At 37.2% G+C, this 14,643-nt stretch overlaps 1 protein-coding gene across 2 annotated transcripts in view; it reads left to right on the forward strand.

Annotated features, from left to right (window-relative positions):
• Positions 1 to 14,643, forward strand: part of TDRD7 (tudor domain containing 7) — an 88,930-nt gene that overhangs the window by 17,176 nt on the left and 57,111 nt on the right. Inside the window, exons 3-5 of one of the 2 annotated variants that reach the window (XM_058523585.1) lie at positions 1,924 to 2,065; positions 3,041 to 3,254; positions 13,977 to 14,050. In XM_058523585.1, coding sequence (XP_058379568.1) covers positions 1,924 to 2,065; positions 3,041 to 3,254; positions 13,977 to 14,050 — 430 coding nt within the window. Of the gene's footprint in view, positions 1 to 1,923; positions 2,066 to 3,040; positions 3,255 to 13,976; positions 14,051 to 14,643 lie in introns of those variants that run through there. The other variant, XM_058523586.1, reaches the window with a different exon arrangement.

Here is a 14,643-nt window from a genome sequence, read left to right on the forward strand (position 1 = left end):
TACAGCTGTTTTTGCCCGGGTCACTAATGACCTCCTGATTGCCAAATCTGATAGATACTTGTAACTCCTCGTTGTTTGCCCTCACTCCTGTCTAGTCCTACTGTCTGGACGCTGGTTCAGTCCCTAATTGACGTTCAGCACGTTTGATTATTACGGGGCTCTCCCTGCCTCCTTGTCTTTAGTCCCTTCTCTCTAGCCTCTTCCCACCTTCACAGCAACGTGATCATATTATTCTGCAGTTTTAAATCCTTTCATTTCTCTGGAAGAATATTTTATGGGTAACATGGGCAATTTGGTGGTAGCCAATAAATCTTTTATTGCACATACCCTGTGACCCAGCAGTTTCTCTTCTTGGTATCTGCCCAGTGTACAGTGTGAAAGAGATGGAAAAACCACCATCCAAGAGATAAGAAAGCACCCACCCCCCAACAGCACGTTTTTCTGGGTACATTTCTACCTATGTAAATGCATAGAACAGGTCTGGAGTATTTCTCACCGAAACTTGTAATAGTCATTCCTCTGTTTGCGGGGGGTTGGGGAGGCAGGGGGCGGAGGAGGAAGAAGGAGCCAGGACTGGAAGAGTGGTCAGAGGGGAAGCTCACCTCGTCTGTGGTCATTTTATAAGAAGCAGGTGTAAATTAACTAAGTATTATATGAATAATAAAACTTGCTTCAGCATCCTTCATTCTCCCAGACAGATGTAAGCACTCCTTTCTGTCTACTTGGCACCTTGTAATACGTCTAACATAACACGTGACACAGTGTTTTCCATTTAGTCTCTTTGCCTCTCTCTTTTTCCTTCATAGGTTTCTGGAGGATGAGAGATTGTTTTTTCACCTGTAATAGTTGGTGCTTAATAAATATGTGGTGAATGTGTGAATGATCAAATGTCTGAATTAGTTGATAAATTAATGCTTCATAGAGTTACTATGCTATAATTTACTCAACTCTTTATTCCCCTCTTTTGGACATTTTTAATGTTTCTAGGTTTTAACTATTAAAATAACCCCTATTGCAAATATTTGGGTATGTAACTTTTTCTTCTTTGAATTATATTCTTGTAATATATTTTCAGGAATAGAAATACTGGCCCAAAGAGTAGGAACATGTTTTGGCTTGTGGTATAAAGCCTTATTGCTTTCCTGTTCTTGATTTCAACTTAGAATCAAAGGCTTTAACTCGAGATGGGGCTTTAGAGATCATCTAGTCCCAATAGTCTGCATACTTTTTTCAAATATCCTATATATCACACCAATTTTTTTAAAAGATAAAAAGCTGAGCTGCTGTGTTTTAAGCAGGTGCTGGAGGGTCCAGGGCCTCTGCTTGTCCTGCCTCACCCTCACACCCCTGCCACTGTGAGGACCCCGAGGCACCTCTGTGGAATCCTGTGGCTCCATTGAAGTTTGAAAACCTCAGATGTAGGCCCACCCATGTTTTACAGCTGAGAATAAACTGATTTGCCCCAAGTCACCCAGCTAATCTGTTGCAGTAGCAACACTAGGATTTCTTGGTCTTTGAGAGGTAATACAAGTAGCAGTTACAGGTACATACTTTGGATTCAGAGAGAGAGCCTAGCTGTGTGACTTAGGAAGGTTGCTTAACTTTCCTGAACCTCTGTTTTCCCATGTATAAAATGGGAATAAAACATATCTCACAGATTGTGTGAGATAATATATGCATATCACAGGTTTCTTTTGGTTCATTTGTTAATCCCATAGCACCTAGCACATTGGAGTTGCTTAATAAATACCTGTTCAAGGAGTAAATGAAATTTTCAATTTGAGGAAAGAAGATTATTCAGTGTGCTACACTATGCTCGATTTCTCTTGTAGAAAATATAATTTTGCTCTAACATAAAATTCAGCCTCTAGGCACCGGTGAATCTGAGAAGTGTTTCTCCTCTCACCTTCCTCTCATGAATAGATTACCTGCTATGCTGTGGCCTGCACAGAAACTGCAAGAATTGCTCAGCTTGTGGCTCGTCAGAGGAGTTCTAAAAGGAAAACTGGGCGGCAAGTTAATTGTCAGATGAGAGTTAAGAAAATCATGCCATTTTCTCTAGAAGGTAAAGTCTTTTCACATGCTGAAGTTTTTAAGCCTGTCTGTGAATACATTGTCTTATGGAATTATGGATATATTGCTTATATTCATCATAAACACCTATATTTATTAACATTCATTTATCCAGGGAGAAATCTTGAAGCTAGTATTTCCGTTTGAAATTAAGTGAACATGATGAGTATGACTTACTGAGTGAAGTAATTACAGTGTGAAATAACTCAGAGTGGATTTTAATTAAACTTATTATGGTGAAGTGTGGATTTATTCTTGTAGGTTATTTGGGGGAAAGCCTCATCCAGAATGTTGAATAAACCAAAAAGCTATGATTTAATGTCTTATTTAGCAAATCATGTCTTTTAGTATAAATCCTTTATTTTCAGGAAAACATGAATTATATAGTACACAAAGTTGTTATAGACAACTCAGCCTGTGTTTACTAAACGCTTATCTCAAGGAGCTTGTAATCAGTTGTAAAACTAAATTCTCAAGAAATAGTTTAATGATAATATAAGAGCAGGTGCTCACTGTGGCCAGTGAGCATTTTAGACAAGGGAGCAATGATTGTGAGTGAGAATGGCAATGGAGAACTTTATGGCAAAGGGGAGACTTGAACCCAGAACTCAAACAATGGGAAGAATTTAAATGGATGGAGAAGACATGGGAGGACCGAGATGTGGCTGTGTGTGCTGCATTTGTAAGAATGGAAGGTGGCTGCCACTGAAGTGTTAGTTGGTGAGTAGAGGGAAGGTAACTGGCTAGTCCGGCAGATGAAGCCCACCTCTTGAAGAACCTCATCTGCTAAATACTCACCAATCTACTCTCTCCCTATTGACCAACCCTCTAGTGGCAGCCTCCTCATGTTCTTAGAAACTGTTCTGAGAATAGAGACCCACAGAAAACATCTGGACAGGGGAGTGACGTAGTGAAACTAGGGTTTCGGGAGGTTAATTGATTCCATTATGTATGCCTAACTTCATAGGAAAACCAAAAGCAACCCTCAGACAACCAGGATTTTCTTCAGACTTTTCTATCAGCAAAAAACCTAATCCAACACTGTTAAGAGACAAAGGAAACTCTCTTGGAGTTAAGTCTGATGCTGAAATGCCGCCTTACGCATTACACACAACTGCTGGAAGTGAAGTATTCAAAGATGCTCCAGTGCCGAGGCATGTGACCATGTCTGCCAACAACAGGTACTTGGGCTTTGTCTGGCTAAAAGGAGAAGTTTGGTGAACCTAGGATAATAAATGTTAAAAATGCATGTTCAGGGTAAGAAGGAAGTACTTTCTGTTTTGTCTAATGTAAGTTCACATGTAGTAGAGAAATGCATCATTGCAACTAGTAAGTCCTCTTTTCCTAGGTGCCTGGATGGCGTTCTCTGAATATATCTCCATTTTATATTTTCTCTGAATTGTTAGCAGTCTCTGCTTATGAAATTCATTTTAAAAGCTCTCACAGGTTGTAGTTAGATGCTATTTCAACATAACATTACTTTTTCTGAAAACCTTTCTTATAATTAATTTTGTAAGTTTTAAGTAAAATCTGATTAATTTGCATATTCCACTATGCTCCAATGATCTTATTCATAATTATACAGTAGCATGATATATCCATGCATCAGAATACTGGACTCGCGGTAATAACACAGCCTTAAAGTCTTAGTTTGGGTGCTGCCATTCACTAGCCCGGTGAAATAAGTGAAATTATTTAATCTTTTGGGGCTGTAGTTTCCTCTTTTGTCCAATGAAAATGTTAAACTAGGTGATCTCAAAGTTCCTTTCTGGCTCTAAATTTATGGTTTTATAAGGTAACTTCTGTCAGCAAACTGTGACCCATGGGCCAAATCTGGCCCATTGCCTGTTTTTTGTAAATAAAGTTTTATTAGAACACAGCCACACCCCTTTGTTTATGTGTTGTCTGTGGCTGCTTTTGCACAACAACTGCAGAGTTGAGTAGTTGTGCAGAGACTGTATGGCCTGTAAAGCCTAAAGGTACTATTGAACCCTTTACGAAAAAGATTTGCTGAGTCCTGATATAGAAGACTAGTATCACATTCTTCCATCCTATTTGTGCTTTTACAATAAATTTTCTTATGTCATATCCCTTTAAATCAGTGTTCAAAAATTCCATTTTGTGTAAAAGATAGTTTCTCCCAATACTAGAATATTTAGAAAGAATTAATTTTTTAAAAAATTTAGGTAAAAGAGTACCAATTTTTTATATTTTGACATTTTTTATAAAGTAACCCTAAAATATTTTTCATGATGGTATATATTTAATGTGGTTTATGGTTAGTTATTATAATTTTGATAAGGTCTAGAAAATACATAGTTAAAACTTGGATTTTGACCCAGAGCACTAGTTGGGTCCAGTATGTGACTGAGGTGCCATTATCTTCCCTGATTGTGTGCCAAAACTTCAAGATCTCATTTTGAACTGAATCTATAAAATGACAGCAAAATCAGCCATCCTGGATTGTGGGCCCAGGGGAGCATTCTCCACCCTGCAGTCTGATGTCTCCTCCCTCTCATCTAGTAGCACTGGGTGGCCCAGGTAAGTGCCTAACATCCCTGCAGGCAGCACCAACAGGGACTGAGCCGGGGCCCTGCCAGCACCAAGTAGCCCAAAGAGCAGGTGCAAGGTGATGCTCTCTGACCTGAGCCTAGTGTGTTTGCACCTCACACCAAGCAGCACCAGGCCCAGGGCAGTGCATTCTGCTCCTGTGGGCAGCACCCGCAGAGATCAAGCAGTAGCCCCAGCAGCAATAGGTGAATGTGCCAAACCAGAATAACAGTGTAAGGGCTCTGAAAACTAAATTATCATTGGAACCACAGCCTACAAAAGTGGGCCAGAAGCTACGAGCTAAACGTAAACAGGGCAACTGCCTGCTAACATAGGAAATTTATATAGGATCCAGGGTCTCCTAACTATGTCCAAATGTCCAGGATACAATAAAAATAATCACTTGTTACACTAAGCACCAGGAAGATGACAACTTAAATGAAGACAGACAATCAACAGATGCCAACACCAAGATGAATCAGATGTTGGAATTATCTGACAAGGATTTTTAAAGCAGCTGTCAAAAAAAAAGACAATGAGGGGCCGGCCTGGGGGCACAAGCGGTTAAGTGCGCGCGCTCGGCTGCGGCAGCCTGGGGTTCGCCGGTTCGGATCCCAGGCGCTCACTGACACATCACTTGTTAAGCCATGCTGTGGCGGCGTCCCATATAAAGTAGAGGAAGATGGGCATGGATGTTAGCCCAGGGCCAGTCTTCTTCAGCAAAAAAGAGGAGGATTGGCATTGGATGTTAGCTCATGGCTGGTCCTCCTCACCAAAAAAAAAAAAAAAAAAAATGGCAATGAGCAATTGCAAATACTTTTTGAAAAAAATTAAAAAATAGAAAATTCACCAAAGAAATAGAAGATACAAAAAAGAACCAAGTGGAGACTACAGTCCTGAAAAATGTAACAACCAAATAAAAAATGCACCAGATGGGCTCAATAACAAAATGACTATGACAGAGGAAAGAATCACTGAACTTGAAGATAGACCAATAGAAATAATCCAATCTGAACAACAGAGTAAATAGACTTCAGAAAAACAAAACAAAGTAACTAGCAGAGCCTTAGGGACTTTTGGGGAAAACATGAAAAGATCTAATATTTCTATTGTCAGAATTTCAGAAGGAGAAGAGAAAGATTGAGGCTGAAAGAATATTTGAAGGCATGATGGCTGAAAAGTTCTCAAATTTGGTTAAGGACATAAAGCTACAAATTCAGGAAGCTGAGAGATTCCCAAAGAGGATGAATCTAAAGAAACCCACACCAAGACAAATCATAATTAAACTTCTGAAAACTAAAGACAAAAAGTCTTGAAAACAGCCAGAGAGAAGTGACACATCATCTGTAGGGGAACACTGGTTTTAATGACAGTAGATTTCTCATCCATGACCATGGAGTATCCATGGAGGAAGGAAATGGCACATTTTTCTAGTGCTGGAAGAAGAAAATTATTGACCACAAATTCTATATCCAGCAGAAATGTATTTCAGGAATGAAAGGGAAATAAAGACATTCTCAGATGAAGGAAAACTAAGAGAATTTGTCACTAGCTGACCTACTTTTAAAGAGTGGCTAAAGGAAGTTCTCTCAACAGAAAAGAAATAATATAAGATGGCTTGCAACTTCAGAAAGAAAAGAGCAGAATGGGAAAAAAAAAAAGGTGAAAATATAATAGATTATCCTTCTTCTCACGAGTTTGTTAAATCATGTTTGGTTGAAGCAAAAATTATAACACCATCTGTGGGGTGTTCAACGTATGTAGAGAAAGAACTTAAGACAATTATATTTATAAAGTGGGGAGGGCAAGGAGACCTAAGTGAAAGTCTTAGAACTTCCTACACTCACCGGAAGTGGTAAAACACTGATACCAGTAGAATTCATGTTACTATATATGATATTGAATGCGTAGAGCAACCAATAGGAAAACTGTACAAAGTGATATACTAAAAAACACTGTAAATCAGAATGGAATTCTCAAAAAAGTTTAAGTAACCCACAAGAATGCAAGAAAAGAGAAATAGGGGAATGAAAAACAGGAAACAAACAGAAAACAAATAATAAAATGGCAGGCATAAACCATAACATAACAATGATTACTTTAAATGTAAAAACACTTGAAAAGATGTTCAACTGCATTAGTCATTAGGGAAATGAAGACTAAAACTACAGTGAGGTATCACTGTAACATACCTATCAGAATGGCTAAAATAAAAAATAGTGATAATCCTGAGTGCTGGCAAGGATGCACAGAAACTGAATCACTCATACATTGCTGTTGGAAATGTAAAATTGAATAGCCACTCTAGAAAACAGGTTGGGAGTTTCTTAAAAAAAAAAAAAAGTGCTAAACATGCAACTACTGTATGACCTAGCGTTTGCACTCCTGGGCATTTATCCCAGAGAAATGAAAACTTATGTTCACATAAAACCTGTACACAAATGTTCATATTAACTTTATTCATAATAGCCAAAAACTAGAAACAACCCAGACGTCCTTTGGTAGGTGAATGGTTCAACAAACTGTAATACATCCTACCACAGAATACTCTCAGCAATAAAAAGGAGTGAACTACTAATACACACAACAACTTTGATGGATCTCAAGGAAATTATGCTGAGTGAAAGAAGCCAATCTCAAAAGTTACGTACTCTCCGATTCTATTTATATGACGTTCTTGAAATGACAAAATTATAGAGATGGAGAACAGATAAGTGGTTGCCAAGAGTTAGGGGTGGGGGAAGGAGGATGGGTGTGGCTATAAAGGGGTAGCAAGAGGGAGCCTTGAAGTGATGAGACACTTCTGGATGCTGATTGTCGTGGTGATTACATGGATTTGTATGTGTGGTCACATGGCACAGAGCTACACAAACACACACACGTACCTGTAAAACTAGTGAAATCTGAATAAGCTCTGGATGGTACCAGTGTCTGTTGCCTGGTTTTAATATGGTACTGTGCAAGACGTTACCATTGGGGGAAACTAGCTGAAGGGGCCATAGGACCTCTATGTACATTTTTTGCAACTTCCGATGAATTTATAAGTATTTCAAATAAAAAAATTAAAAATTGGTAGCAAAACCCTTATATATGGTTTTAGTTTTGAAGATTTTTGAGGATTAGTGTAATAGATGCTTTTGTCTTTTGCCTTTCACTGCAAGAATTTTGGATTCCATATGGTAGAATGTCTTGTGTAATTTCTAGAGCTATAGACCTAGCTGTCTTTCTTTATATGGATTATATTATAGGCTTTTTTTTTTTTTTTTTTTTTTTTTGCTGAGGATGATTTGCCCTGGAGTAACATCTGTCACCAGTCTTCCTCTTTTTTTTCTTTTTTGTTTGAGGAAAATTAGCCCTAGGCTAACATCTGTTACCAGTTGTTCCTCTACTTTGTATGTGGGTTGCCGCCATGGCATGGCCGCCGACGGGTGGTGTAGGTCCACACCCAGGAACCAAACCTGGGCTGCCGAAGCGGACCACGCTGAACTTAACCACTAGGCCATGGGGCTAGCCCCCAGACTATTTTAATTATAGACTATTAAAGATATTATAAAACATCTTCATCAAATCTTTTTTTAAAGAGCATAATACAAATTGAAAGATACCTTTTAAGAGAAATCTGAATACCACCTGGTGACAGATGTTATGGGCAGCCTTTCTAGTTATGAAATCAAAAAAGTTACTCTTATCAAAATAGAACAATAGCAAAAGATTTTATTTCTACTTGTGAAATATTAAGCAGTAATATTAAGTAGTAGAAGGTAATATGAGCTTAAGCTTTTTGGGGTCCCCAAATCTTTTGAGAAGGATAGAAGCTAAAAATGATCTTCCCAGAAAAACGTGTGCACATATACATACATCTTTATGTACTAATTCAGGAGATTTATGGGCCCCAGAAGCCCGTTCTCAAGAACTCTGGTTAAGAGCTCATGGCTACCAGTTAACAAACTGGAAGATTCTAGAAAAATAACATAACTGATATTCTCTGATATTGTAGGTCAATCTGAGTTACCATGTATCTTCAGTAAAATAGAAAGAGGGGTCAAGAGTGAGGATATGTAATTGATTTGTGGTTTCTCTAGTCTGTATGAGGGAAGGAAATGTTTATCTTTAAAATAATACAGTTCATGACCATTGTATTTTGTTAAAGTGTTAAGATTACTAAATGAGGTATTTAATATATTTATGCATAAAATATAGATGAGTATGGAGCTGGAGGCCCAGGTTCCCCTATTAGGCCTAGTAAAAGAGAAGAAATTGCTGTATGTTCATTGTAGTGAGTAAGATCGTGGACTTTGGATAGGAGTGACTGTCTGGCATTAGCCAACAATCACATGATTGAAAAGACACCTTTGAAGTATTAAGATAAGTAAATGAATGTCAATTTATTGTTGATTTCTGAGTTTTTATGTGATTAAAACATGTACTAAATATTTGTAGGAAGCACTTTCTAAAATATATTTATTGATTTGTTCTGATTACAACAGTACTATTTGTACTGTATAGAAAATTTGCAAAGTAAAAGTAAAAGAAAGTAAAAGAGAAACACCTCTAGTCTAGACATAAATGTAAACATTTTAAAATATCCATTATTTTTATTTATGTATATATAAGTTTTTTAAAATACAAATTGGGTCATGCTATATGTCACTATTTTATAATCTGTTTAAAAGGCAATATATTGTGAATGTTTTCCACATCATTAAGTATACTTCTACATTATCTTTTTTTTTGAAAGTTTCCCCCTGAGCTGACATCTGTTGCCAATCTTCCTCTCTCTTTTTTTTTCTCCCCAAAGCCCCGGTACATAGTTGTATATTCTAGTTGTAGTCCTTCTAATTCTTCTATGTGAGCTGCTGCCACAGCACGGCTAGTGACAGATGAGTGGTGTGATTCTGTGCCCAAGAACTGAACCTGGGCTGCCGAAGCGGAGCGAGCAGAACTTTAACCCCTAGGCCATCAGGGCTGGCTCCATCATTTTTTTTTAAATTATTTTACTGAAGTCATATTGGCTTATAACATTGTGTAAATTTCAGGTGTACATTATTATATTTCAGTTTCTGTATAGACTGGATCGTGTTCACCACTAATAGTCTAGTTTCTACCCATCACCATACACGTGCCCCTTTACCCCTTTTACCCTCCCCCCACCCCCTCCCCCTCTGGTAAACACTAATCTGTTCTCCTTATCCATATGTTTATCTTCCACATATGAGTGAAATCATATGGTTTTTGTCTTTCTCTGTCTGGATTATTTTGTTTAGCGTAATACCCTCAAGGTCCATCCATGTTGTTGCAAATGGCACGATTTTGTATTTATTTATGGCTAAATAGCATTCCATTATATATATACACCACATCTTTTTTATCCATTCATCTATTGATGGGTGCTTGGGTTGCTTCCATGTCTTGGCCATTGTGACTAGAACATAGGGATGCATAAATCTCTTTGAATTGTTGATTTCATGTTCTTTGGATAAATACCCAGTAGTGGGATATCTGGATCATATGGAATACCGTGTTTACTCAGGCAAAGGAAACAAAAGAAAAAATAAACAAATGGGACTACATCAGACTAAAAAGCTTCTGCAAGGCAAAGGAAACCAGGAACAAAATGAAAAGACAACCCACCAACTGGGAGAAAATATTTGCAAATCATATATCCAACAAGGGGTTAATTTCCAAAATATGTAAAGAACTCATACAACTCAACAACAAAAAAAGAACAACCTGATCAAAAACTGGGCAGAGGATATGAACAGACATTTTTCCAAAGAAGATATATAGATGGCCAACAGGCACATGAAAATATATTCAACATCACTAATTATTAGGGAAGTGCAAATCAAAACTACAATGAAATGTCACCTTATACCCATCAGAATGACTATAATTAACAAGACAAGAAATAACAAATGATTGAGAAGATGTGGAGAAAAGGGAACCCTCACACACTGCTGGTGGGACTGCAAACTGGTGCAGCCACTATGGAAAACAGTATGACATTTCTCAAAAAACTAAGAATAGAAATAACATTATCATTTTGAATGTCAGGGTAGTCCATTGTCCAATCACCTATTGTTGAATATAAATGATTGCCACTATTGTAAGCAATTCTACAATGAACGTATTTGTAGAACAATCCTTATATATATTGATAACTAGTTCCTTAGAATATATTGGTAGAAATAGAATATCTGGGTAAAAGGGTATACACACTAAGACTATTACAAATTTGTGCTCTAAACAGGTTATACCAATTATAATCTTCTAGAAGCATATGAGAGTGATCGTTTTCTTGTACCTGTGCTAACATTGGGCATCAGTTTTTTATTTGGTACTCCAAAAGGTGAAAAAATGTACCTGTGTTTTAATTTCTATTTCTTTCATTTTGATTCTTACGGAAGTTATATTTTTGTCATGTTTTTTAGCCCATTTATAGTTCTTTTATAAATTACGTCTTTGTCCTTTGCGCAATTTTTCTGTTGTATTTTTTCTTCCTAATTTGTAAAAGTGATTTATAAATTAAGGATGTTGACTCTTTGTCTATAATATGTTGGCAGTATTTCCTCAGTTTAATTGTGGTATTTTTGGTGTACAAAAGCTTTAAAATTTTATATAGTTACATCTATCAATCTCTTCCTTTCTGGCTTCTGCCTTTAGGTCTTATGCTTAGAAAAGCATTTCTACCTCAATATTATATAATATGTCTTCTGTTCTCTTTTAGAATTTTTATGGTTTCATTTTTTACATTTAATCTTTAATTCATCCAGAATTTATTTTGTCATGCAATGTGATAGTAGGAATCTTCTTGTTAGCCAGATGTCCTAATATCAGTTATTACATAATCCTTCTTTCTCTGCTGGTTTGAAATGCTGTATTTACCCATACGAAGTTGTTTATAAATATTTGACTCAGTTTCTGGGCTTTCCATTGGGAATCGTTGATTACCTGTCTGTTCTTTTGCAGAGCCAACCTATTCAGATTATTAGAACTTTATAATAAGTGTTGATAACCTCTACTCTCTCCTTCCTCCTCTCTCTACTCTCTCCTTCCTCCTCTCTCTACTTCCTAGTTTGGTTTGCTGGTTCTGTCAGTGCTGTTATTGCACCTACTGCCGCTATCATAGCACTTGGTAGACTTTGTTCTTACACAGAGATTTTGTGGGTGCATTCATTATCTATTGCTGTGTAACAGATTACCATAAATTTAGCCGCTTACAACACATATTTATCATCTCCTGATTTCTGTGGGTCAGGAATCTAGGGAACACCTAGCTAGGTCCTCTGCTTCACTTCCTTTTGAGTTGTTCCTTAGTTCTGTCTGGCTGTTGGCCAAAGACCACCTTCAGTTTCTTGCCACATAGGCCTCCCCAACATGGCCACTTGCTTCATCAAAGCCAGCAAGGGAGAGATTATGCTAAAAAAGTGGAAATTAGAGTCTTTTGTAATCTAATTATTTGTAATCCCCTCAACCTTGAAGTATTCTGTTGGTTAGAAGCAAGTTACTCAAGGGGAGAGCATTACACAGACTGTGACTATCAGGAGGCAAGAATCTTTGGGGGCCATCTAATAGCTGCTTACCACAGTCAGTTTTCTCGACTATATGTATAGCCCATGAGAGTAGGGGTATGTTTCTAGCTTGTCATTGGTCATTACTGTCGGACACGGTGCCTGACGCATAGTAGGTCCTTAAATAAATGTTTGTGGGATAAGAGTGTGTCTCTAATAAATGACATATGTTTAGATTTGGGGGTTTTTTTGGACCAGTCTAAGTATTTGTCTTTTAAGAAACAAAATAATAAATCTTTTATACTTACTGTTATAAAATTGGTTGGACCTCTGTCATATTATCACGTTTGTTTTTTGTGTCCCTGTGCTTTCCCTTGAATATCTTTCTCTTGCTCTGTTAGTGGTTTTCTTTCCTTTCCGTTAGACCTACCAGTGCTTGAACCATAGCTGTCCCTGCCATAGTCTCCCTGTACTTTCACTCTTTGCTCATAACCCTCTGCTTCTACTAGAGCCCTCAAAGCTGCCTCAAAGCAGGGGAAGGTTTCAGTTTACAGTTTTAGGGCTCTGGTGCAAGGGAAAGGAGTGCTGTCTCCCTGTCAGTTTAGTGAAAATAGGAGTTGATATGTTTCGGCATCTTCTGTTATTTCCCAGATGCGTTGTACACAAATGTGATGCCCTTATAATTGCATAGCATCATACACTAAGTAAGCTTTTATTGGTAGCCTACAATCTAATCATTTCTTTTAGAATTAAAATATTATGAGATGTGCTTCATTTTAAAGAATTGATCTAATTTTTAGAGTATTCCGTACCATACAAAAATTGGGAAATGTGTGTACTGTGTCACTATCACCCACTCTTGTCCCATACCCACTGCCAGGCAAGACGTAGTCATTTATTCATTCAGTCATCCTATTTATTCTTACAACATTCACTCTCCCTTCGTGTACCAGGCACTGGGAACACAGGTAATTAACATACTTGGAGTCTAGTGAGGAAGACAGGCATAAACGCAAAGGTTTTGTGTGTGTGTGTGTGTGTGCGCGCGTGTGTGTTTTATTTCTTTGTCCTCATATTGGAAAAATCTTCCTACATACAACCAATATAATTCATATGAAAATTATTTTGGTGGGGGGGGTGAGGTGAGGAATCTATGTTTCTTCTTTTCTAAGTAGTTATTTGAGCAATCCCCTCTGATTTGAAATGCCACTTTTATCATGTGCTAAGATATAATGTAAATTGAGTGTTTCTAAGCTCTCTACCATTTTACTTATCTGTCCAACTATTTTAATGTTGTAACTTTATAACACATTTCAATACCTAGTGATGCAAGTCCTTCATTTTTTAGTTATCTTCCAAAATTTCCTTCTGTTCAACTGTTTATTCTTTGCATGGTTTTCTTTATTTTGTGTTGCTAGTCCCTTAAAGGTGATTAATTGGAAATCTGACTTCCAAGTTGTTTAAAGTCCTAGTTTAAATTTAGCTTTTAATACACTTTTCTCTGGGTGAATATGAAACATGAAAGCTAATACCAGGTATCGTTTTCATTTTTGCTCATTTTGAAATATTTTAATGACTTCTTTTGTTGTTCAATGCCACCAAGACTTTAAATGAAGAGTATGGTGTTTAAAACTTGGTATAGACTTGGCTATTTGAAATTTTTTAATTTCTTTTTTTATTGCAGTAACATTGGTTTATAACACTGTATAAATTTCAGGTGTACTTTATCCTACTTCTCTTTCTGCATAGAGTGCATCATGTTCACCACCCAAATACTAATTAGAATCCATCACCACACATGCTATTTGAATTTTAATTTAGTTTTTTTTTTTTATACCTTAGGTTTAGCCCAAAGGTGTCCCTCCCACCACCTTTTCAGATGCATCTCTCAAGAACCTGTACTAAGGAAATGAGTGGTATGTTTTCTAAACATTATCTTCATGATAACATTTTGGCTTCTGGAGCCTCAGAACCCTAAGAAAAATGTCTGCTGGTGACTTTTGATATTTGCTATCACCTTCTCCTACTTGGAATATATCTCTCCTCCTCTCTTTCCTAATTTCTTTAAATTTTGAATTGAAGTAACTAAAGAGAAAATAATACCTCCAAGGATATCATTATTATATCCTGACTTGAGGCCTTCCTCACACCAAATCTATTCTGTTTTATTTCCATGTGTCGCTTGCAGAGATACTTGTGTCCCTTGTCACCTTCTCACTCATTAGAGGGTAGGATTTAAAGTACATAAATATGGGACTTCAACTCATAAAATAGGTTCAGATACTCCTGAATTTAAAAGCTGGGACCCTAAACTGTGCAGTGACCACGAAACATCTAAGTGTGAATGCAAGTGATTCCTCAGGTTATAAAATCCCAAAGAGCTGTTAAGAAAATAACAGGAGACATAATAAAGTCAAGGAGTCTGAAGATTAGAAATGCACCCACTCGTCATCTTGTCTCTCCAACCAAAGTGTAAATCCCCTGCTCATAGACCCACTGAGGGATACAG

This window comes from Diceros bicornis, chromosome 28 (assembly GCF_020826845.1).
Source record: "Diceros bicornis minor isolate mBicDic1 chromosome 28, mDicBic1.mat.cur, whole genome shotgun sequence".
NCBI classification, from domain to species: Eukaryota; Metazoa; Chordata; class Mammalia; order Perissodactyla; family Rhinocerotidae; genus Diceros; species Diceros bicornis.